Source organism: Anguilla anguilla, chromosome 14 (assembly GCF_013347855.1).
Source record: "Anguilla anguilla isolate fAngAng1 chromosome 14, fAngAng1.pri, whole genome shotgun sequence".
NCBI lineage: Eukaryota > Metazoa > Chordata > Actinopteri > Anguilliformes > Anguillidae > Anguilla > Anguilla anguilla.
Window position 1 is genome coordinate 27,435,050 of NC_049214.1, and position 26,778 is coordinate 27,461,827.

A 26,778-nucleotide genomic window follows, 5' to 3' on the forward strand; every position below is an offset into this window, starting at 1 on the left:
GTTGGGTCTGTCATTGGGAAAGTAAGGGTGGAGACTGAGGTCTGCAGTCAGGTTATGTTGCGTTACATCCGATTCCTCAGAAATTAAATTCAATTGAAAGTTGTCTGCTCTCGGGTGTCAGAGCCTTTCAGTGACAGAGCCTTTCAAAGGTCATGTTTAGATAGTGGCTAAAAACAACTATGAACCTGCTGCCTGTTCGATGTGGATTAATGTGCGAGAAAGAAGCTGTTAACCAATGTTGGCGCAAATGCTGATATTTTTATTGACAACGATAGAGAAAAAAGTGCATCTTCAGACCTGACTCTTTCTGGATGATGCTCTGCGGTTTGCTATGACTCCCACCACACCGTCTTTGTCTTTATCAATCTCGAATATGAAACGCGTTTGTTTTATATCTCCTTACGTTCGATAACTGTTGATGGCAGTTTGAATGAGTCGCCGTCGGCGACAGCACCGTGAGCGGGCGCGGCCTCGCGACGGAGCTTTCGGTCATTAGGATTCCGCCCGAGAGCGCCTTCCCTTGTCGGAGGGCCCATTGAGCCTTTTGTTGGCCGCCGGATTGTAAAGAACAGCGAGGGAAGGGAAGAAGGGACCTGCGTGTTGCCATGTCCGTTGCCAGCGGCCGGGAACGCGGCTCATTTTTCTCACGGGGCTACGGATCCGCACCAAAACACTGCCATGATATCCGTCTGGATGATGTTTTCCGCGTTCGCGGTAGGTGGAATGTTTATCCGAAGTCTAACAGGCGCTTCTCGTTTGGTTGTTTGTTGTTGTCATGTCACGATTCGGTTTGATACTTTCATTTCGTACTGTACTGTTCTAATGCTGTGCATCCATGCCGGTATCTAAGGCTGGCACCACACACAAGCAAGCGTATTAAATTAAGTAGGTTTTACGAGGCTTTCTCCTATATTTTTTAAGACAAAATTTTTTGAGTAAAATGAAATAATATGGTTTAAGTGTGCTTGACTGAAGTTAATTGTTTTCAACAGTGCATTGCATGAAACTGTTTCAATTCCTGTGCCCGTGTTGATGAGTTCCTTCCTAATCATAGAAGAGTTGACTTTCCCAGAATAATTAATGTGTGTTTATCTGCTCTGAGCTTATTTAAAAGACTCCTATTGTGTTTCAGCTTATTAAACAATCATGTTAATTGGTGTTGTAAAGAATATTAACTGTAAAATTGCTACCATTTTGTTGAGCATTCAGTATTTCTTAAATTATTATTATTTTGTATAATTTATTGTGTCACGGTAGATTGTCTTTGTAATAACCAAAACATATTTAAACTTGTGGTAAATATGTGCCCTTGGCCTATTCTGTGTGTAGTGTTTATGATGAACCATGTTACCAGAACACACCAGGCTCTTCTGCCAAACATGTACTTTGGGTAATATCAAGTTAATTTAGCAATAAAAAATTAATATGATAAGCCTTCATTTTTCAATAACCTGATTTTCTTACAATGTTATATTTGTATAAGTCCATGTCAGTAGAAGTATATAATGACTGTTAATAATTGGGAATGTAGTTTTTAATCAGTGCACTGTGGTGGCCACTGTTCAGAATACAAAGCGCTGTACAGTATTTATTCGTTTGAAAGAGATGGGCACAAAGCGGACATTTTAAGAAAATGCACCCTGAGGATCAGTTTTGTGTCCTTTTTTGTGCCATTACAGAAGTCTGAACTGGGTGCTGAATGTGCTCAGTTCTGAATGGGGCTATCCTTGTGGGCAGAACAGTCTTCAGACAAATTCTCCGGTTTAGATTCCCTGAGAAAAATGTTCTGTGCGTCACAACATCAGTGTATCTACAGATTATGTAATGTACAGCTTTTTTGAGTAGTAGCTACATCTTCCAGCCTGTCAGCACAAAACGTTTGTTAGCATTTTATTGTGCTCACTGGTCAAATTCGCTTGGTGATATAGCTGCACCCTAATGATCTACTTAATAAACTGTGATTTTAAACTGATATGTTTTTCATTAAATCAACAACACTCCGGGTGGTCTATTTTGGTGATAGCATAAGTGAAAATGCGCCAGGGGTGCAAGTCCAATTGCTAGTCACACAAACTGTATATTTGTTGCCTGCACCTGGTTTGGTACTTTCTTGGTCCATTTCTGCCAACATGGGTTGGGCAGCGCAATAGGGGGCATCTCAATCGAAACATGTTAAGCCCTGTGCAAGTTTGGTGTTGAATAATGCATTTACGTATAAACCAACCCAGGCAAGTGTTCTGAATGCGCCCAGTATTGGCACATCGTTTGACTGCGCCTTGGAAATAGGGGAAATAAGACAGTTGTCCTTAATTGATAAATGTAGGCCGGCCTTGCTTTGACAGGAACAGGCGGCGTGCCCATCCCTCCTCCTCATATTTGTGTTTGGGTTTTGTTGAGGGCCGGCCCCTTGGATACAGAGAGAAGTACTTCCTTTCTGGCCTGACCCGTCCTATTGTGCTGGAAGAATAAATAAGCTTTCTGCTTCCTTCATCCGCCTTACAATTAAATTTATGTTATAAAGCAGCAGTAAAACAATGATCCAAATTGCCTGCCATGGGGGGGGGGAGCCTATGATCTCAATATACTGACTTGTTTTAGGGACAGATTAATATTCCACATTTGTAGGAAATGGGTATACAGTTTTGTGTGTGATCTGGATTAAGTCCACACGAACTACAAATACCATCTGGCCTCCTGTGACATGATTTCACACACCTGAGGAAACTGCAGAAACCTCCCTTCTTCCATCGAAGCGGTTTCCTTAAATGGTCGTGAATTTGACGTGCGGATACGGCGGGCGGTGGACCAGTGAGCGCCGCGTGGCGTTTTAAACGACAGCGACCTGCCCTCGCCACGTTCACGTCTGCGAGCTGACCGTCTGTCGCGGCGGCACGCGTTCCAAAAGGAAAAGCGTGTCACGGCCTCACGCTCTAAATCTGGGTCGCGCGGCGAGGGCGACCGCCGCATTCTGTCACGGGGGCCCGGGCGAGCGTCGGGCGCCCGCCGGGTCCTCGGGACGACGAGCCGCAGCTGCCCCAGACACGCGTCGCCGCGGGGATGCCTGATTAGAAAGTCACATCCGTCTCTCTGCTCCTTCGCTTTCCGCCTTTGGTTGTCGCAGCCGAAGAAGAACAGCTGATTTGTGGAGGCCGGGTGGTGGAGCAGAGCCAGTGCTGGCAGCCCTGAGCTTTTCTTACCTTTTCATGGGGTTCTGACACTTCTACCATGTGACACAGGTTTTTTTTTTTCCTTTGAAGCTAAATCCCGTGATCACTGAAATGAGTACAAAAGACGATACCGGTTTGATTCAAATTCAGATTCCATTTCAAACGAGCCCGAATCGAATCAGCTTTACCACAGTAAGGGAAACGATAGTAGTGTTGTCATACCTCTGCCTTTTCTTCTCCCGGGACCAGTGGGAACACACGTTATGACAGAAAATGAGTGAAATGTGCAGCTTTCATGCTCAAGGCCCCAAGATACATCTGACTTGAACTCATGAATGCAGGCAAAAGGACAGATGAACTCAGTCTACTGCTGTTTCTCAGATGAGAGGTCACCCATTACCACATATTCCTAAAAACACCAACCGTTTGTCTGAGGAATGTGCTTTTTCAAGAGACACACATCTAAATGGCTAAAATTTGCTTTTGCAAAAATGTTTCAAGAATCTTTTCCTTTTTTTTAACTGTTACAAGTAATGTGAGCCATTTGGACAAAAATTGCCTTGACAGTGCCTTGGCCAAAAAGTGGAATAATAACAACCGTGCTTACACCACTTAAACATGTGCAATTGCAACAATTGGCTCAGTAGGTTCAACATCAATTTTAATGTGGTCTGTACCTCATTCTGTGTGCAGAATTTGTGGCAGATCTGTTGATATGTAGAATTGTAGAAATTGTGAAATAGCTCTCATGATAGATGTGCACGGTTGTAAAGCTGTGGTTATGTACATAACGAGCGTGGAACGAGAAGTAGAAACTACAGTACGGCCTTCCTAACAGTCAGATTACACAGATAATTTTAAATTATCATATAAATTTGACCTATATTGCGGTTGAAGTTGTATTGCAGAATATATTTTATTCACCCAAAAACAAAGGTTAGCGTAATAAATGCGTAAGTGTGGCGTTTCCTTTCCTGCTATTGATGTAAAGGTATCATTTCGAGGGCGTATCCCAAGCAACAATTTGGAGGATTTCAGTGTCTCTGGTATAATCCAGTCCTTATATGGCTTTTGAACATGACCCATCTTGCTGAGTCATTCCATTAGAGCCCTAACATTCTTCTCAGTCTGCAGCCGGAGGGGGTGGGGGGTAGGGGGTTGACTGTCTCTCATAACCTTTGGTCCAAACTCCTTCCCCTGCCCTGAAGTGGGCGATTCCCTCCAAGTGGCCATCGCATAGCCATCTGAGGATTACGGAGTGAACAGGCAGCGTCACTCACTCCTGGCCCCGCCCCCCAGAGGGAGGGAGGGGGAAAGGTTGCAGATATAATTGCTTTTGATGCTAAGCTCATTTTCGGATAAAAAGAAGCTCTTGGTGGCGACTTTACTTAGATGTCCGCCGCCAAAGAGCACCGTGCGTAGGGATGCCTGTTGTCTTGCGAGGAAATTAAGAGGCGGGGGGGCTGTCGTGTGTGGGTGGGTGCGTGCGTGTGTGTGTGTTTGGAGGTGGGGGGTGGGGGGGAGGGAGAGGGTGTTAATTAAAGGACTTCAGGAAGTTGATATATGCGGGAGACTCCAGTCACTTCAGTGCCTCTTTGGAGTGGTTCAAGATGTTAAAGTACACAGCACCTTGGAAAGCTCTTTGTCTCTCGATGGAGAAAGGCTTCAGGGTAAGATTGGCTCTCGCTCAACCGCTTTGACGCGTTTTGAATTAAGCAGTCGGCTGTGCTGTGTTTGGCTTTTTCATTGCTTGTTGGAAGTCTTGGCTCGCTCTGGGTTTGTTCTGCAATCGCTGTAACCTAAGTTATGCGACAAGCATAGTTTACAGTTCCCAGCGCAGACCATTAGCCAGTGTCTGTATTTATGAAGTAGGAATAAGAGACCTTAGACCGCAGGCTGGTTTAAACAGAAAGCCATATTTCAGTTTGTGGAAAGAACACCATGGACGTGACACTTTAAAAAGCAGCATTATCCAGATAAAAAAAGACAAAATATGTGTGTAATTCGTCAGTATCTGACAGAAATGTGCAGCTTAAGTTGAAATCATATTTTGTGTGTGTGTGTGTGTGTGCGTGTGTGTGTGCTTTGCAAAAAAGAAAAGGAATTTTTGATCTCAGCCCAAAGCACTGTGGTCTGGTCATTCCATTAACAGTGATGGTGCTTTTTTTTAAATCAGTGGGATTGCATAACATCTTTCGCCTTCCTGCTACTGCTTAGGCCGGTAATGTGCACATAGACTATTGTTCGTTGCGGCAAAACTGCATGTTTCTTGCTCTGTAACATTTATTCAACAATGGAGTCCCCTGGGGTAGAATGTTTCAGTCTCCTGTTTAAACTCAAACACCACTCCCGTGCATTTTCAACACCTTAACTGAGATTGATAATGTTCACCTTTATGCTGAGGGAAGTCAGTACACAGTGAACGACTGTCAGTGTTCTGAATCGTGTTTCAGTTCAGCTTAATCTATCTTCATAGAACAGTATCGGCATTTTTCAATGAATGAGTTGAAGTTAAATTCAATTGACTAGTGACGGAATTGAAAATTAAATTCAAACCTCCCCCCCTCCCAAGTATGCCTGATACGTCCATAAAAACCATCTTCTGCACAAAGATATTGAGAAGCCGACATGACAGCCAAGTTATAATAACTGAAGCCTATCATGTACCATTTCAATAGCTCATTGTAATGAACAGCAAATACACAGATGCCCCATTGCAGGTAAATTACAGCCAAATACAGCAGGGGCTCCACAGTCAGGGTTCACACTTAGTACTGTTATGAGCAAGAGTGACAACTAGTAGTAACAAGTCCAGGTCGACTCCCAAGGTAGCGGCTACTGAAGTTGACTCTTGTTCCTGTGCGAATGAGCTTAGTCGTGCAAGGAAGGAACGGGAGTTAAATTGAATGCTTGAATGCTGTCTGACTTCCTTTCACCTTCTGAAACCAGACAGTACGCTCAACACAGAGCTCGCTAAGGGCAACGTTGAACGCTTTATTCGATGGACACGTCTTCTTCGGCTTCTCTCGGCCGAGATGAACACAAATCATTGAACGGCCGCGTGCATCCATGTTTGTTGACACTGGGGATCACAGGCGACATTTCGAATGCGAGAAATCACATTCAGAGCAAATGCTGTGGCATTATGAACTTAGCGAGCAAGTTCTGTCACGGGGCGCTCAATTCGTTTTATTCATTTTCTGCGTGGAGCCCGCGCAGTGCATGATGGGTACAGCCCGGCGAGTGGTGTGGTACATTCGCGGTTCTGTATTTGCATAGGATGTACTCCACCATTATTCTATGCAAATGAATCTGTCCAGCCAGCCCAGCTGAGTCAGGTCAAACTGTCAAACTAGGCATTGCGTATCAAATATGAATGAAGAGTCAGCAACTGCATTGCCTGTTTCCCACCTCAAATGTTTTCAGAAACACATAGTAGTGGACACTTTAGATGGAATAAGAGTAAATTTATGAACAGGCCGCCAATGAACCCATAGAGGCATCTATTTGACGGAACTGGACTGAATTATTTACATCCGCCTGTCACATAGATAGTTTGGGGGGGTGTGGAATGGAAGCGTTCTCAAGGTGCGTTCTCAACCAAATCCCGGCGAGGAGGCATGGGACGTAACCGAACCTTAAACTGTCCGGGGGAACGGAAGGGCGGAACGGAAACGAGTGACCCAGCCCACCGTGGAACACTGCCAGCACCTGATTGGACAGACGCACAACGGCCAGTTTCGCCTCCCCGTTTTCAAACCGGAAAATCATGGCTCGCTGATGATGGATGTCCTACAATGTTCACGCCACTTTTTGCCGTAACGTTTCCTCAAAAGGAATGAAAAATGAAAGATGGCAGTCTGTTGAGCAGGCTTGGTTAAATGTGGAAGCTGGGGATATCCTCTTTGGCGAGGCCTGTTCTCCGCGAAATACTGATGCCGTCGGGGAGGGTTTCCAGTTTTAGATTTGTCGAGATACGCCCTATTTCCTCCGTCCCTGTGGCACTAGAAAAGCAGCCTACCCAAAAACCGCATGAGGTGCCTATAAAAATGAAATCCCAGACAGAGAAGCTCGGAGGAGAGGGCCTGCATTTCAACTTTGCCTCCGTGTGGAATGAAAACGCAGTGTCTTATTTACCCTGGTTTCCACGGAGACGGCCCCTTCCTTTTCTGATGCTACACACACTGGGACCTGCTTTGAAAATGTAGTACGTAACTACCGTTTAATCTGTTGAGTGTTACCATGAAGTCATTGTTAGATGATTGATGTTTGATATGGGATCAGTGACTGAAATATAATTTTGTAAAGGGGTCTAATATATTTAATGTGCTGTTGAGTATGTTGGCTTTTGCTATGTTGCTGTGTCCAGCAAAAAGCTGCAATATGTTAAAACCGTGTTAATATGTTTGTGACCATTTTTTTCAATGATTTAACATATTAGATACTAATCATACTTTCAGGAACGTTCTTATTAAAGCAATCACCCAGTTGCATTTACGGTGGTAGTTTGTTACCACGAGAACTTAATCACTTTGGAATCCAGGGGACATGTTAGAACACATACAAGCTGACAGGCTAGCCTTTCGGAAAGGACAAACAGAACATCAGGGATGGGTTGCCTTCCTTCTGAGTCATGTGACTCTTTGGACAAGGTGGCGATTAATGGCGACTGCCCTCCTGCCCTCTCACGGGTGGTCTGAGAGCTCGTGAACAGGAAGTTGCATCACTCCCCGACGCACCCTCGCCTGTGCGAAACACAAGAGGAGCGTTCGGGCGCCGGCCTCCCTAGCCTGAGGCAGACGGCCGTCATGTGACCCTCTGTGCCCGATTAACTACGACACTTTGAGGGACGTCACGCACGATATTGGCCATGATCTCCAGCTAATCGGCTTCTTTAAGGCAGTTTATATATTGTTTAAAGACTTCCAGTTGTCACTAATTCTTACAACCCCAAATGTGTATTTCTATTTTTTCTTTTCATTTCTTATGATTTTACTTTCAGCTCTGCAGTTGGTACATTTGCCAATACCTGTACACTGTTTCTGAGATAAGGACAAGAAGCTGACCTGGAGCCTCATTCCTAAATTACCAGGAGGCACAGAACACCACCAGTTTTTTTCAGACTGACTTCAGACTCATTTTATTTTGTAAACCGTACCAGAACAAAATGTGTCCTTCTGTGCTGCCATACCATACCTACAGAAATTCTCCCCCACTGCACAGAACGGCAAATTAGCGTGCCCCAAATTTGAATGTCATTTCATAGCACTTTGTAGAACATACAAGAAAATATTGGAAACCAAAGCCACCTGCTTTGTAATGTCAAAATTGTGCCAATATCTCAAATGGTAATATACTGTACTGTACTGTATATTTTCTATGAATACATTCCACTATAATGCTTAACACAGCCAAATTAAGTGGGTTCTGATGCCGAGGCAGACAAATGATCCTCACTTCCACGCACCCCACCATTATCCGACGCTTACTGAAAAAAATAATTTTAGGCGAGTCATTTTGGGTGACCGCATATAATAATCTTAGCTGCTGTACCTGCAATTGTTCTATTTTACCTTTTATAATTGAGTACTTCATGAGAACCAGCATAATGTTAGCCTCAGTCATTCAGAACTAATCAACCTCTGGTATATGAATGAACCCATTCAGCATGAAACCAAGAGTCTAGTATGAGGCTAATGATGCTACAGTGAGATTAATGTTAATGTTAGCAAGGCCAGTGTACCAGATTTTTGTAAATTCCAGCCAAAAAATGGTTTGTCTGGTGCAGGATACAATTTGTCCCATACTTGTCTATGTCCTGCAGATTATCCCTGCCCCTGATGAATTGCTATGGCACACATTGAAAAAAGGGAATATATGGTGCATTTTTGAATGACCTATTAACTTTGGGTCACTTGCAGTTTGGGTTGAGTGCGTCCCATATTTTGCAGAATGTTCATTATTGTTTTTCCTTTAATACTACAAATAGATTTAAATACTACAAATAGAATAGAATAATGTGCATTTCCCTTTAAAATACTACCAATCTATTAAATAGCATTCAGCAAGGACTGGCTATTGTCATGTGACTTACTTAGCAACTTCTTCAAAAAACCTGCTGCAAAAACCACAACTGTGCATAAACAGAAGAGTTTACTCATTATTGCTAGAGTCAATTCTTGATCTTGAATCAGGAATCAACTCCAACCCCCATCATTCATTGCTTAAGGCTTTTTGTCTGAAATAGCAGTACCGTACAGTTCTGCCTCCCTTACCTCTCAACACTGCGGCAATTTCAGTTTTAACTGACAGAATCGAACCATGCAGAGAGCTGTTATCTGCCTTTCTTCTACACCAGGCCCTCGGAGAGCCAGCTCTCCTGTTTTCATTTCATTCAAGAGTTGCTGACAGAAACCAGCTGACCTGTCACCCTCCTCCTCCCCCTCCTCCTCCTCCTCCCCCTCCTTCCTCTGTCCATCCGCGTTCTTCTCCCAGATTAGAGGCTATATTTGAGGCGGTGCTTAAGGGAGAAAGAACCCAGCCGTAATGTGGCGTGGACAGTGTCTAATCCGCTCGGTTATCTCTGTCCTGGCCCTTATTTCACTGATTTGCTTTAATGGCACCGAGCTTACTGGCCATGTTCGCGTAGTGACATAGTTCATTACCTTATGCGTGCGTCTGTTAGGAGATGTTTGTTTATTCTGTGAGGCGGATTTGATTCGGTGCAACAGGTGAATCTGCTTAATGCTCGTGCTTAGGGAGAAAATTTGGTGCTTAGATCCCATAACAAACAGAGGAAGACGTATGTCTGTATGTCTTTCAGAGTGTAGTGAGTAAATCAGGGGTTTGCAGCCTTTTCTGATCCAGGGACTCCCCCCCCCCCCCCCCCCAGGCTAATTCAGGGTGCATTATTGGCATGACAAGATTTGTACATTTGTAATCTTTTGTTTAATTAAAAATTTGAATGTTGTGTAAAATTTGGTTTGATTGGGATTATATTAAATCTGAATAATCTTATCACTGTAGACTGTAGTACCTACCTTTGCAAGAGAGGACCTACAGGACATCTGTTTATTTTATTGTAAACTGTTAATGGCAGCCGCATTATTAACAATGAAAACAGGCTAAACTGCTCTTGTCGCACGCCAAATATTTTGTAGAATTGGACGTGGAACATATGGAAGCTAATACCGAGGAGCAATTCTGAAAATGCAGTCCCAATTGCAAGCCGAAATTCACTTATGGTGAATGGTGTTTATTTTTGATTTCGTCGGTTAGTTTTGCACAAAAAAATAATGTTTGTTTCTTTTGTCAAATTCACAAAACACGGGAATCAAAGCCTCGGCTTTATTTAGCCTCACCTGCCAGGCAGAGTGATTAGGCGTAGTGCGGGGTCCTGTCACACCCCAGACAGCGCTTGGTATTTATATGTCTCCTGGGAGCACAGAGCTATGTGTGCGTAGTCCCTTTTCCCCACCCCAGTCCGCCTGCCAGATCCCTTCCTCCTGTCTGAGTAATCCATTAGAAGCTCTGGAAATGAAACAACCCACTCCTCTCGTCCCTTCCATTGAGTTCCTGCCTGTTCACACACGCACACCGAACACCCCGTTTTACCCTTTTGTGATAAAGGTCACGATAGCGTCGCAAACGTCAAGATAGTGTAGTGAAGGTCATGATAGTGAAGTAAAGGTCGCAATGCTGTAGTGAAAGCTACAGTAGACCGACAGAGGGCTGGGGGAGTCTGCGAGGCACGGTTTGTGGGAGGGCTGCGTCTTAAATGGGGGTTCCCAGACTCGTTGTCCTAGATTTTATCATTTTATAATTATAATTTAGATGGAAATTAACAATCTAGCTAAATCTGGCACATTTACATCACGTAATAGTGATGTTGATCAATGTGTATTGTTTTTGTCAAATAAATAAATAAATAAAATATAATGAATTGACATCCTTTTATGAAACCTCCTTTATGTGTTACACATTATAGATTATGTAACTCATTAAAGACAGAAAATTGATTAAATGCTGAACGTTAAGCGCATTGTAGGCTAATTACATTAATAAGGCAAAGGGCTCAGGGACCATTTCAGCTCAATATTTTCGCTTCTTTTAAAAAAAAAATTATTCCTAATACCCAGGTGCTCTCACTGCTTATCTACAGAATGTGTTTAAAAAATAAAGTTAATATGGTAGAATTTTGTGATCTGTTTTTTTTTCGGAGCGTGTGCAGTTCACTTTTTGTTGAATGGGTCAGTGCGTTTCCCTTTCGCCCAGCGAAAGGCTCGATCGACGGCTCGTGTCCTAGTTGGCGTGTGTGGGCTGGGCGCACTGCCCCGTGGGCCCTTTCCTGTTGTATCGATCGATCTCCACCGCTGCGGCTACTGGCAGGCGACCGGGCTCTCGCAGGAGCCGCAAGTCATCTGAACCCGCTCTACTGTTACCCCCTTAGCGGGCGACACGCGGCTATAATTGCAGCCTTTTCACCCGGGCTGTAAACAGAATTGTCCCCGAGGATAAACAACCGTTTCTTTTCGTAGCGGGAAGCTATATGGTAATAACATGTAATTGCTGAGTCCAGTGGTCTGACCGCTAATTGTATTGCACAAAGCCTAGCGTAAATGAGCACGTGTGCATGGTTACCCTTTGGGTTCTTAAAAGGCCCCCGCGAAGAGGCCTCCATAGCGGACGGCAGCAGAAATGAGAGGAAGGGTCAGATTAATACAAAATACTGTATATTAATACAACTGAATTAGGAGCAAATAATCTTTAAACTATATAATTAAGCCTTGCCCCCGCCCCCTCCCCAATCAAATTCCACACATGTATGAACACCTTGTGTCCAAATCCCCCATGTTGAGCCATTCAAATTCCAAGCCAATTTTAAAAAGTTTGCATAGCAGGCCTAGTGTATGAATTGTTAACTTTTCACAATTTCAAAATTTTCCTTTTAATATTTATCTGTAAGAGGGAGAATTCTTTGTTGTGTGTGGAAAAACAACTTGTCTTAAGTCAGAACCTTCCTAAATTTTCTTGAGGACCTTTGCATGCGGCAGGCTGCATTAAAAGCAAAACCCTTTTTGAGTTCAGAAAGATATTCAGGGCAGAATTAATCCCATAATAATACCGGAGCCAGTACAGACTGAGAAGTGGCAAATTGCATGAAATTGCATGTCCCGTGTGCTAAATGTAATCTATGTTCAATTTATGAAAATTAAGTTACGGGAACATTTCAGAGATTGCCGAAGTACTTCTCCAACCTATATGTGCTATATGTGTGTATATCTCAAGTAAAAAGCCCTTGGATCCTGGGATGTGCGCACATGAATTACGGTAGTTCAGCAGATTTATTTGAGACCCCCCTCATAGAACCAGTTTGGGATCGCCCCCACAGGAAGTTCATCACAGTGATGGATTGACTTGACTGTTAATCATGCTTTGGACAGCTGTGTTTCAATGACTTGAAACCTGCAGGTTGTGAGCTCAAATCCTGTTGGTTAGTGCTGTTGTATATATGACTAATTTATACAAACGCAGATCTCAGTAAATATCCAGCTGTGTATGGTCGGTTGATATGTAAAAATTTAAGCTATAGTATTCACTGTAAATTATCGTGGCTAGAGGTGTAAAATTGGGTCTGTTGTGTTTGCACGGAGACACGTGCTAGCAGAGAGTTCTTCACTTCTCTTTGTGAAAAACGTTGTTGTTGCATTGAACTAAATCATGTGTGACTCTGTGAGGAGCACCGGAGGTGCGGGAGTAAAAATAAGCCGCACGCTCTCTCTGAAGTGTTCTGCTGCAGAAGAGAAAGCGATCACAGAATGTGTAATTACCCTGGTATAGGGCTCTGGACATGAAATCACAGCGGGGATAACAAAACAGTGTTTGGTTACAGGACAGTGACATAGTAACCCACAACTCACAGATCACGAGTGTGCTTTCTCTCTTAAATCTTGTGATTCACTTTTCTGTGGAACCAAAGGTTATTAAAAAAAGATTTTAGCCAGCTTCCTGTTTCACACGCAAAATCACACGCACGCACAAACATGTCCGTGCACACACACATGCATCCATAGAGGCACGCACACATGCTCTCACACACACATAAACACACACACACACACACACTCACGCACACACATGAATACACACATACACACGCATACACACATGCACACACTCACACACACACGCACGTGCACACACATGCATGCTCACACACACGCACACACACACACACACACATGTACACACATGCATGCTCACACACACTCACACACACACGCACGTGCACGCACATGCACGCTCACACACACGCACACACACACACACACGAACGGAAACCGTGTGTGTCGTCACCCCTGCCCCCACGTGCGTGGGTCAGTGACAGTGACAGTTTTCCCAGCCCAGTCTGCCCCTCCTTTGGGAGGGTGAGTGGGGGGTAGGGCCCACAGCGAGGTCCGGGGGGGGGGGGGGGGGTTTGCTGTCACAGAGGCTCTTTTGTGTGAACGCGCCGGGGAGACGGAACGGCTCTTCCTTATTTTAACCAGCCTGTGACATCACCGCCTGCAAACGAGGTTGGGGAAAGGAATCTGGCTCGAAGCAGCCAAAGAGAAGAGGGGTATTGTGGAAGGGGGATAAAAAAAAAAAAACGGGGGTCCGAGCGGAAGCGGGACGGCAGCAGCGTGGTGAGTCGCTCCGTTCTTCTTTCACACGCCGGGGCGAGCGTAGCGGGAGCAGCCAACCCCGCCAACTCCAGTGTGCCGGTGAGAGGGATTTCCAAAAAAAAAGAGGGCTTACCTCATTACCCGCTCCGCGAGTGAGGCAGAAACTAGCGGCTTTTGATGTTTCACGCTGCTGCGTGTGGAGAATACGGGTGCGTATCGCTGCTGAGACTGGAAGATAAGTGCTGTGAGGCAATCTGGGCGTTCTGTTCGGGAGCGTTAGGCAATGACTCTGGGGAAATCTGTGTGAATTTGCCTGCCATGTTTGATGGACCGTTTTAGCAGTTTATGCAGGGGTGAAAAAATGAAAGCAGAACTATTGAAATTTCACTGAATCTTTTGTTTCCTTTTTGTGGGGAAGTCATTGGTTAGCATTCAGTCTGTTTTAATAGAAAAGATGTCTTTGGAGATTAAAAATAAGGGATTGTGCAATTAGCAAGCTGGGTCAATGGGTGGAATGTGCACTGTTGGCTGAAAATGAAATTTTTTTGGACTTTTTTTTATATATAACCTTTGCATGTTTAGGGACATAATCTTTTCTCTGGTGTGCTGTTAATGATCCAATATTTCATGTTTTCATGTTTTGGCTTTTGGTTACTTGTTACAGTATGTATTTAGCATAATGCTACTCTGCTACAAAATGAGAGTTTCATGAATTGATATGACATTGAAAATTCTTCAGCTTCCTTAAAAAAAGCCCTTATTCTTTACCTTAAATCTGCAGTGAGAATCAGTGCTTCGTCACTGCAGTGAACTCAAAGGCAAGACAGATGCTCTCCTAGACATCTTGTGTCTCCTGAGAAAATACTGTTGTCAGCATGACAACAGGGGGAGGCTAAAGTCTACATAAGAGAGTTGCTCTTTTATTGAAGTACTGTATGTGACAGCAGTTCTCGCTGTAAACAAGTTCAGAGGGCCCTGCCAGTCCAGCATGCACTGGGGGACCCGCTGTAGTTCATGTTGTTTGTCCTGGTAACCACTTCCAGATGTCACAGAAATGGCAGCGCCTTCCACTTTGGTCAGATTTATGAACGTGTAAATGAAGGACAGGGAGTTAATCCAGGCCTGCACAGACACAGACACACAAATGCGTAAGCACCAAAACACTCATAGTATTCTTCTGTATTTGCTTTACCCTTCTGAAGCTACACACACACACACACACACATACATACACACACACACACACACACACACACACACACACACACACACACACACACACACACACACACACACACACACACACACACACACACACACACACACACACACACACACGCGCGCGCACACACATACCCACATACACACAGGCACATACACGCACACACATACACGTACACACACATACCCACACACACAGAAATACACACACGCACACACACGCACACACACACACAGTGTCACTTAATTAACAGGGCAGGAACAGTGAAATCTCATGTCCGTCATCGCTGCTTTTGGCAGGCCTGGCACTCGAGGACAGCTGAGCTATGCCGGGAATGTTATAGTGACCCACTGTGGGATGCCCTGCCCGTCCAGCATAGAACAACACTGGCATCTTGTGTGAGAAGCTTTAGAGGTCGAGACGGATCGGACCAGAAAGTGCATATTTTCCCATCTGTGTAGTCATTAGGAAGTCACAGGCTTTGAGTCACGCATTACAATCTACCTCCAGGCCTTCTTTTCATGAGCCAGGAATCAATAGGAATTAGATTTGGCTGGTAATTAGAGGAGTTTGCCATTTAGGCTCAGCACCATTCAAATGCAAAGAATTTAATTCAGTCCATGGAGAAAAGGGCATTCCAGTTTTTCCTGAGGTGCCAGAGAAATGTATTGGATCAAAATATAAAGCTACAGTAAAAATATTAGGAGTTGGACATGTGATGTTTATTTCTAAAAGCCTGCGGGAGTGCTGTGATTCTGAGCGTCAGGGGTTAGTTAAGCACATAATATGTGTGTTCATATCCCTTGTCACTCCCTTTGTACTTTTTAATCATACGGAGGTCTATTTTCATGTTCCTTCATCAGTTCCAAATTTAGATCCTATGTGAGTTAATGGTTTCATAAAATAAAGTGGAGAACCAGACTGCCCTGTGTCTACAAACTGCCAACTTCTTTTTTTTACCTGCAGACTTGTTATTCAATAAATTTATGCAGAGCAGTGTTCATTTAGGAAAAACTTTTAAATGTGTGAAGTCGGCTGTCGTTTTTGTCACTGAATTTTAAGAACTCGAACTACAAACAGCCCAATCAAATCGTCCTTAACAAGTGAGAAACGTGGGAAGTCTCATTTTTCGGCAGTTGTTCACTGACAGTTCCCGTGATGTCACCTTTAATATCTGCTTAATACTTCAGCGCTTCCAACACTGGATGAAAAGAAAGAGTTGAGGGTTATGCGAGATGAACGCATCAGCTTCGTTGTTATATTCTAAAAATAAAACACGCTGAAGTCAATAACAAGAGCAGTCCTTCACTGACACTGGGGAAGAAAGCTGCTTCCAGCCATCAAAAAAATAACAACTTGAAGGGCCCTATTTTCATGACAATATAAAAGCAAATGTACTGTAACTGGGCGCAAGTAGAATTACTCTTTCCATCTCCCACAAATGGAAATATTTGTCGCTGGTTTTGTAGTTTCTTGATCTGCAGTATACCTGTTTGCGTCAGTATGGATTGGGCGTCGCTGCAGGGGGCATTTCAGTAGAAACATTTGACTCTGTGCGAGTTTGATGTTGAGTAATGCCCACGTGTTTCAAACCAACCCGGAATGGGTTTAAACCTAAACGCTGCCACACTGTGCTGTTTTGGTGGCGCCGTGAAAATGTCACACACGCGAATGCTGGAAATATTTCATTTGTTTTCATTTTTGTTTTCCAAGCCGTGTTCGGTTTTGCAGTCCAATATCAGCAATTTAGGGGATTGCACCTACATAGAGTTTATGAATGTAAGCTACCTGAATGAGAGACGCAGTGAATGTGGAAGACGGGCGCTACACCTGTCGAATACAGTGAGATACGCGAATATCTGTCACTGCATAATGCCACGCCATAGCTATAAGGTGATGCTACAGGGAGTGCATTTACAGGCAGCGGATTTACAATGCCTGGGAGGGGACAGTTATCTATTAAAATCATGGCTACTTACATCCATACATTGAGCCCAGAACACACTGACAGCTATTTTTTATTCATGTGTTTGGCAGGGATAGGGCCATTATTGAGCAAACAGGCACTGCCATATAAATGGACAATATATTTTGTTTGAAGGGGAAATAAATATGAAAATGAAAACTATTCAGCCCCACCTTTCTTTTAATATTGCGAGTAATGTGTAGAGATGCTCTTAATGAAGACTCTGATTCTGTGCTTGCTCTTCAGCTGTGACAAAGTTAGCATTTGGTTGTGGTGCTAACACAGAAAATGTGGCAATCTGATTGGCAGTAATGAAACCAAACCCCCATCACACCCACAGCTAATTTATTCCTGTCAAACTATTCTTTAACAACCACACCATAGTTGTGCTAAAGCCTGCTGTCACAAAATTACAAAAATTGAGTTGGACACGGCCTAATTCGCCAGTGCCTTGTGTTAGGGGCTTTGATGATTTCGTATTGACTGTTAAAATAGGGCCCGAGGACTTCCAGCAGACGTCAGCATGAACTCGGGGAAGGGGGAGTGCTTTAGTCACGCATAGAACCGTCCAGCCTTTGTAGTTCTTCAGCATCGGGTGACCCCTGCACCAGATACAAGACGTGCCATAATGTATGAGACATGTCATATTAGGTTTCTATGAAATGTCTGCTTCTTTGTCGCAGTTGATTGATGTCTCGGTTCCAAAACGAGAGGATCAGACATTCCTGGGAGGTGCAAAATTTCATGTCCTCCGGTGCTTATAGCGTGCCGTTGGTCTGTGAGCCCAGGTCAACGTGATGCAGCAGTGAGACCGACCATTGATCCTCTTTATTAGATTTCTTCTTTTTTCCCCCTCTGTAGAGTGTCATTTACTTCCCCCGGTTCCATGTTTAATGTCATTATGGAGCCAAAATGAAGGATCACGTCTCCTGAGGGCTGGGGAGGGTAGACGTGCTCAGGAGGGGACCTGCGGGGATGTTCCACACCACATTAGCCAACGGGGCTGCTCATAGATTAGGGCCTGACTAATATGCAGATGCCTCACCAGACACAGAAGATGAAAACTACAGAGATTGCTTCATTTCCATGCAAGAGCAGCCCATATCATATCACCTCTGAATCTTTTCACAGGACCTTTCTGCAGTCATCGGCCGAATTATAAAGGCCTGTGCGGTCAAAAACATGACTTTCAGTGCAGCAAATTAAAATGTGAATTGCATTTCAAAATCTGTAGACTGAAAATATACACTTCAGTATACTGTATAGAAAAGTAGATGACTTGTAGATGCCTGATTGATAAATGTGTGTTTTGAAAAATTGATAAATGTGTGCAAACATACGTGTGTTTGTGTGTGTGTGTTTGCGTGTGTGATTTTGTGCACATATGTCTGTTAATTCTGTTTGAAGGCCTATATGGAAGTTTAAAGTGAATGTACCTTATTTGGGGCACCAGGTTTTCAGGACTTCAGTGATCTAGGTCAAGTGAATATTAAATGAGCTTGAGGCAGGGAACTGTTCAGCTAATAGACTTCACCTGAGGAGCCGTTCCAAATGAGCTCCCTCACAGAGAAATCCAGGATCTTTAGAGTATGATTTCTAAAGAATTGCTCAAAATTAATTTCTCATGAATGACACACAGTCAGGGAGCGTATCCATGTTCCCAGGGTCCTATGTTCTCAGGGTCATAGGACCCTGGGAGAGCACATGTAGAGCTGGGGAACATAGGACCCTGGGAACATAGGACCCTTTGTCATGTTCCCATTATGCGCCATATAAATCTGGGGAACATAGGAATGACCCCCACAGTCATGTCTCTCCTTTTGCATAAGCTTGGCATGAAAGTTGATGGAGGTATGACATGCACTATGTGAAACATTAATCATATGTTGACGTATATGTGAGAACATTAATGAATACAGAGAATTGCACATATTCCCCTTATTTCATTTAAAACCTTCATAATACCACCTTATCTTTAATTTTATGTGTAGTGTGATATATATATATATATATATATATGCAGTGTGCTCCATAAGTATTTGGACAGTACAAAAAAAGCCTGTTCACAGATTACCCAATATGGATCTAAATACCCTCCAATTAGACAGTCTGCACTTTAACCTCATATTCATTGTTTCATCCATTTCAAATCCAGTGTGCTGGAGTATGTAGTCAAAATAAACAAAAAACATTGTGTCTCTGTCCAAATATTTACAGACGGCACTGAAGTTTGTCTCAAAGCTTGTATTTAGCCTAATTTTCTAATTGGATACAAATGATTGTTTGTTGTATAATAGTTGACCCAGGAGGCGTTTTAATCTCCTTCAATAAAAAGACATGTTGGGCGACAGTGGGCCATGGTTTTGAGGACAAAGGGTCATGTGTGTTTAGAATGTGTCTCTGTGTGAGCTGTTTAGATTCCCTCCTCATGCGATTCGCAGTTACACAATATCCAACTGATCTGGACAGTATAGTCCAGGTTACATTCAATCAGATCAAGCCGTCTCTGGTCTCAATTAGTTTGCCGTGTGTTCGTCAACCCTGTAATTTCAGCTTGTTTGTTTTCCAATGTCTCCCCAACTAGCAATTTGCTGAGGATTTGGAGGGTTTTCGTCTTTACCTCATTAGTCGAATGGGCGGAAATAATTAGCCTGGCCCTGCATGCATTCTATCAAAGCATAATAGATGAAAATATTTGTGTAATCATGTAGTTTTTCATGGTTTGCGAAGACTTTTGTTCTCTGAAACTAATATAAACTGAAACTTTCGAAAAGGATGACTCAGTATGCTCAAACTTGAGTGCTTAATGTAAAACAGTGAATTATTGGTTTTTAATTAAGTATGCTAGTCGCCTATAAAATTAATAAATGGCCACAGTACAAAGATAGGGATTGCTTTCTTTCTGAACAGTGCTGTATTTCTCCACTACTGCTGTGTAAGACTGTTATTACATTAAAATCATTTTCTTTCTGTTCTGTGTAGGTGGGCAGCTTTAATATTATGTTCGCTTGGCAACATGTAGTGCTTTCCAAGAGAACTGTATGTCCTTTACAAATCTTTTTTGAAGAACTTAAATAACACCTGAACATAAATCAAGCCTTTGGCAGACGTTTCTGTCATATTCACTGAGTCAACAGCAGTCACTTTGTGAATAGGCGAGCCAGTATTAGAATTCCAGACCAATTTCAAGCATATAGCAGACTGCGCAGTTACATAATGTACTGTTTTCTGCAGTGCATGACATCACTTCCTGTTTGAAAAAAATAAGGTTCCCTCAATCAAAATGGTTCATTTAATCTAAATCATTGCCAAAACACTGGCATTGATTCCATTAACATTTATTTGTCTACTGTTGTCTTATAGATTAATATAAATGTTTGTTTATTCCAATACATTTCGATAACCTAATTACCATAATTAGCTTGCCTAATTATAGAAAATTGACTCACCGACAGATTAAAGCCATTGATGCCCATAATAAAGCTCATCATGGTAAAATCTGAACTCTTATTGTTGCGATGTATATGATATTTTTATTCATTTTTCCAAGCTTGGCTATGTGAATTTTTTTTTTTTTTAAGTCTCCCTTAAATCTTGGTCTGATAATCATGTCCCCCAAAATCTGGGACTGCTGATTATGTGTAAGTTTGGCTGCCCCAGGCAAGATGTATTTGCATTTTTGCAGCTGATGGTCGGTTTAAGGGTACACATGTTTAGATGCCCCCACACAGCCCTTTCATCCTCTGTACACTATTGAGTGCTTATATTACATTATTAGGCTGGATCCTGAAAGATCCCCTAATCTATTATTTATGTCTAGAATCAAATTGCCAAGGTCAGAGGTCAACATACACATTATCTTCTGCATTTCCTATTGTCCATTCCTCCATTATGTATAATAGACCCCTCCCATGGTGTTATGAGGTCTTTAGGCTATGTTTACTACTGTGTGTGCGGGTAATAATATTGTAAGGATATATAGTTTGTAATAGATTATGGTACGGTGAAATCCTCCAAGGCTTTTGCGCAATGTTTTCATGTCCATTCATTTAAGTAGAAGTGCTTTATGGATGATTATTAAATTACTGGAATGACCATAACCAACTCATATAGCAAAAATACGTTTAGCACGTATGGGTATTTAATGAAATTGATGTTTCAGACAATTTTGGTACTTACACATAATAACACTTGAGTTCAAGACAGTTACATTAAATTCTGCCTGAAACTAAAAGGCTTAAAAAATATCTTGTCTCACTGAGTGTTTGCCAACATAAACACTTTTTTTTCTTTTCATTGGCAGATGAAACAGTGATTTGAGCCAATGAATACATACTGCCAGCTTTGATTTTGTATAATATGTGTCTGAGACAAAACAGGATGGTATGGTTTGACCTCTGTGGGTCATACAGAAATGTAAAGCTATTTAGAGGATCTCTGGTGATCCTATAATGAACTCAGACTTGACATATACAACCATTCAGCACGCAATGCTTGTCATGATTGCATAAGATATTCATGGATGGAAGCCAGTTTGAGGGCTTTCATAAATACAGTGAATACAGCAACTAAAATGTGTCCAAAATGACTTTATTCTTGTGCCTTTCAGAAACCCTCCTCCAAACTCTCAGAGGATGACAGTGAGCTGAAGAGAGAGAGAGCCTTGAAGAGCGTCAGTTTCCTCGACTCTGTCAGCATAATACCTGGAGGCAAAGACACCATGGATCTGGAAGCTCCATTTTCTGAGGCACAGTCAGACAGCCAGAACAACTGCTACTCTACCGCTGGGCAGAATGGAGTGAAGAACAGGCACGAATCCCTGGACAGCGATGTTGCCAAGGAAATCCGCTACCTCGATGAGGTTCTGGAGGCTAACTGCTGTGAGCCCGGGGCCGATGCACCCTCGAATGGATCGTCCTTCCCTGAGCATAAGGCAATCAACGTCGGTGGTACAGGACCATCTGTTCAGATTTCCGGTATGCTGACACCACACAATGATGAAGTTATCATCGAAGGAATGAAGCAAACCACATTTATAGAAAACTCAGATTCCAACGGCGGAAAACCCAATGGCCATTCAGGGATGATAGATCAGCAATTTACGGGACAGTCTGGGGAACTCTCTGCAACGACTATCAAGAAGGAGGCTCGCTTTGAGCTTCGAGCTTTCCAGGAAGAGAAGAAACCCTCAAAGCTATTTGACGGCAGTCCAGAGACGGAGCCTGTCCGGGTGAAGAAAGTCCGGCCATCTGAGGAGATTGCGGAGCTGGAGAGGGAACGACAGGAGTTGATCCGGGGACAGGCAGTGAAGAAGAACCCTGGGATTGCGGCCAAATGGTGGAACCCTCCTCAAGAGAAAATGCTGGAGGAGGAGCTAGATCCAGACCAGCTGGAGTCTCACAAGAGGTATGAGGAGAGGAAGCAGAGGAAGCCAGAAACTGCGAGCATGCCACAGGTGCAGACAGTCATCCCCACCATGCCACCAGAATCTGGCAAGAAGGAGGACATTGTGATGGAGCAGATTGACTTTTCCGCCGCGCGCAAGCAGTTTCTACAGAAGGAGCCTGGCAAGCAGCCCGGAGGACCAAAGAGAGGCGTGGCTCCACAGCTTTACTCTGCCAAACCCTTCTCCAGAGCCACGGAGGTCACTCATGTGGAGAGGCCGAGCGGTTCAGTGATGGTTGGCGACCGTAGCCATAACGTCGGGGAAAGCCTCAACGAAGTGACCACTGTCAAAACAGAGAGAATCTACTGCAGCCCTGGAGACTCCATCACACAGGAGGCAAGGGACTGCATGACAGAGAACGAGATGAAGGAGGGCGGGAAGGCTTGCATGGGCGATGGAGACTTCACCTGCGCCCGAGCGGTGATGACTATCCTCAGAGACGAAGATCCTGACCTGTTCCCTCTGCAGCGATCCGCAAACAGCTCCTGTCTCCCGGAGGAGATCGATTCTGGGCTGGACGACCTGTCTATCCGGTCTCAGGACACCACGGTGCTGGAGACCCTGTCCAACGATTTCAGCATGGATAACGTGAGCGACAGCGGAGCTTCCAATGAAGCCATGAACGCCTTCCTGGAGAATTCTCTGGGGGACTTTTCTTTCCCCCCTACCCCGCAGGCCACCACTCCCATCAACGGGAAGATGGACGGAGGCCCTAAGTCCCCCAGCGAGCATGGCGTGTCCTTTTCCAGCCCAACGGCCTCTCTGATTGAGCAGCAGCTGGAGTACCATGCCGGCATCCTGGTCCAGAATGCCATCCAGCAGGCTATCGCCGAACAGCACAGCGACTGGCAAACACATCCGGTCCTGGAGCATGACTCCCCCATCCCTGAGAAAAAGACAGAGGACACCAAGCAGCCACCACCCCCATCAGAAGAAAAAGCCAAATTCGAACCTCCGCAGGCGTCGTCGCCGGTGCCAGAGATTCACACAGTCACTCCAAAGATCACCGCACCGACCCCTGTGGTCCCCGCCGAACCAGTCCATCACCCGGTGACGAGTAGGAACCAGTCCCCGCCGCCCAGCGAAAAACAGGAATTCAGCTACTTCAGCAAGTACTCGGAGGCTGCCGAGCTGAGGAGCACGGCCTCAGTGGCCCGGGCGCAGGAGATGGAGGTCAGCGCCGGGCCCTTCAAGCTGCGGTCCCGCAAGCAGAGGACCTTGTCCATGATCGAGGAGGAAATCCGGGCGGCTCAGGAGCGGGAGGAGGAGCTAAAGAGGCAGCGGCAGACGCAAGCCTTACAGACGGCCTCCAGCCACAGGCAGAAGACCAACAGCCTGCCTGCCAGACTCTCTCTCTCAGGGAGGACAGCACCAGGTAAGCTAACCTAAGAAAGACACACCGTCCTTTCTAATGTCCAGGGTTTCAACTCTGGGTCCAATAGAGACCATATGTATTATGTAAGAGTTTTTTTAAGAACCGAACATTTTTACTTGTAGGGCATCTGGAAATTTTGATTCAGTGCCTTTGGCATTTTTATCTGCCGTTTTACTGCTGAGTAACTCTTTCTGTGCAGTTTCTTGGCAGAATCCCCATATTGATTTGGCAGGCAGATTTATTAATGAGGGCTTTATAAAATCGTATTTTGCCATCTTAGCAGTGATTTCAGCAATGATAAAATAAAAAGAACACATCTGCATTAAATAGTGGCCAGAAAAGGCTACTGAAAGACAATTGCAAACTCAAACAGAACCACAGTGGAGGAGATTACATTGTCATCACCATAAATTGACTCCAGCCCGAGTAATCGTGCTCAGAGGACAAATAACTTTGTAGGATATTAACTATGTGCAGATAATTATAGCTTACTCCATGGAGTTGAAGGCAGGGAGGCTGATCATCCACCTTTATTGCCGGAGTCTTTTGGTGAAATTTTAACATTATGTTATTGAATAATTCTAATATTTAACAGGAAACATCAGCTGCGCCCAAAAACCCAAACAATGTGCGTTGAATTGACCAGCTCCATAAAAACGTCCCTTACATTCAATAGCTACTGATTAACTTTCACATAACTGGTATTCTGAAGATAGCAGAGGATTTTCTCAGAGTTATTGTTCTTCGCATACGGTGTCTTACACTCCTGTTAATGGTACAGTGTGTTCCACTTCTGTAAGCTTAAAGGGGATTGCGTATGAGGCTGAATGCGCACTGATGTTTCCATGGGGTCCTCCTCATCTGTCAGCAGAGCAAATAATTCCCTTTGTCCTACAATCTAGGGTCAGAACAACTGGGTCTATAAAAACCAGGCTGACCGTGTGTTCCTTATTGATAGTTTGCAGAAAACCAATTGATTTAATATTAATTTTTTAAAATACATTTAAACAAATTAAAAATTAACCTTTGTCTGTTTCTAAAATAACCTCAATCAATCATAAAGAAAAGAGACAAAGAGGTCAAGGAGATGGAGAGAATTTTTGTCATCCTAAGATTACTTTTGTAGTTTGTTTGACATGATCCTGACCTCTGGTGGTTGTGAGAAGTATTGCATGGAGCCGCTAAAACCCTTTCCAGTCTGATATAAATCTCTGATTTGTTATTATTATTATTATTATTATTATTATTATTATTATTATTATTATATGTAAATAAATGACACTATGCAACAAGTATAAATAATCTGTCAACAGCATGAATCAATTCTAAATTTGTCAGTGTCTGGAAATGTATTGCAAAGGTAAAAAGTCATGTGGGAATTACTGTGTTGTGTTAAAAGTACACTGGTGGGCACTGTATAAAAGCAAACAGGGATGTCCAACCCAGATATTTTTTTAAATAGCCCCTCACACTCCACCCCCTCCCCTAGTCATATTTTAATACATGGTTGAATACAATGTATGGTTACGTCCTCCCAGTCTCTTGTTCGATGTCAAGTTGATGTCAAGACTGTAGGGATAACTGAACCAAGAGTCATACTCTCTGATGTCATTGGGGTTTGGGACAGTGTCCAGAATGTAACGGAGCATTGCAATATCCTGAGCTGTACTTCCTCAACAATGTGACAGGAAATGATTCAGTTCCCATTAGTTCATTAGTTCAGAAAAGTGGTGCAGTCAAGCACATTTTGTAAATTAGTAGTAAAACTCAAGGTCAGATCAAAGGTGTTTTTTCTTTTTCTGTTTGATCAGAACAAACACAGATCAAGATTATTTTGTTCTTTTGTCTGTGCCCAAATATGTTTCGACGCAGCCCTCATAATGCCCACTAATTAATTCTAATTATACAAACTAGAATCATATAACTGGGAACTTTATCACCTATCACGGGCTTGTATTTTCTGTTCTTCCTCAAGGAAAGATTGAGAAGATTCGTCCCGGCCCTCCCGTCTCCCCCGCTTCGGAGGGTCCCCTGCCCTCCCCTCTCTCGGATGCGGGGAGCAATGACTCAGCAGGTAGCCAACGTCCCAAAAACTTCATGCAGACCCTGATGGAGGACTACGAGACTCACAAGGTCAAACGCAGGGAGAAGATCGAGGACAACAGCGTAAGTAGCCACGCCACGCACTGCCGAGCCCTCGTTTCAACCCACAGGTCAAGTACAACATTAGCATGGAGGGCAGACATTAGCTGTCAAAAACCAGTCACTTGTGTCTCTTTCTCCTCAGTAATGTGGCAATATTGCAGCCAAATCCACTGCTTTCAAGATGTCATCAGTAGTCACAGTACTGATAAAATTAATTATCCAGAAGAGGCACCATGTTGCTGTTTTTTCAAATAAGCTGAGTAAAATACATTTCCCAAAGTGCTATTTTATTGAGAGCTTCAGGGAAAGCAAGAACTGGCCGCTTATAATGTTAGTTTTTTATTTAATCGCATGGCAAATGATGCAATACTTTCAACGACATTTGAAGCCAAGTCTGTGTGCTGCTTAGGAAAGTACTGAACTGCAAACATTTTTTTGCCCTGCAGAAGCTTCTCTACCCGTTTAAAACCATATTTGCATTCTAATTAGAAATACATTTTTAGTTGAGCAGGGTACTATTGTTGATGCTGAAAGCTGCAAAAATATGCTTTCTCAAGCTATTTCATGAAGGACGTTCAGTTGAAAGGGGACTGGATGTGACTCAGTCTTCAAAGCAACTTGTGCATACACAAATCTGCCAAGTCTGAATAACTGCCTGAGGTCTATCTCCCATGTGACTTTGAGAAAAAAGCTTTTGCCACCAGAGAGAACAGGGACTTTCCTCTTTAGAATAAGAAGTGAACACAAGGAATCAGTTTCACTTTTTAACTGCTGTTTTCAGTGGCTCTTTTGG

The 26,778-nt window shown here is 43.6% G+C and overlaps 1 protein-coding gene across 5 annotated transcripts in view; it reads left to right on the top strand.

Annotated features, from left to right (window-relative positions):
* The window catches only part of LOC118212175 (A-kinase anchor protein 2), a 120,910-nt gene that overhangs the window by 85,179 nt on the left and 8,953 nt on the right, over window positions 1-26,778 (top strand). For 3 of the 5 annotated variants that reach the window (XM_035389822.1, XM_035389824.1, XM_035389823.1), the window contains 2 exons: window positions 21,629-23,840; window positions 25,816-26,006. In XM_035389822.1, coding sequence (XP_035245713.1) covers window positions 21,629-23,840; window positions 25,816-26,006 — 2,403 coding nt within the window. Of the gene's footprint in view, window positions 1-469; window positions 715-4,695; window positions 4,838-21,628; window positions 23,841-25,815; window positions 26,007-26,778 lie in introns of those variants that run through there. The other 2 variants (XM_035389826.1, XM_035389825.1) reach the window with 2 other exon arrangements.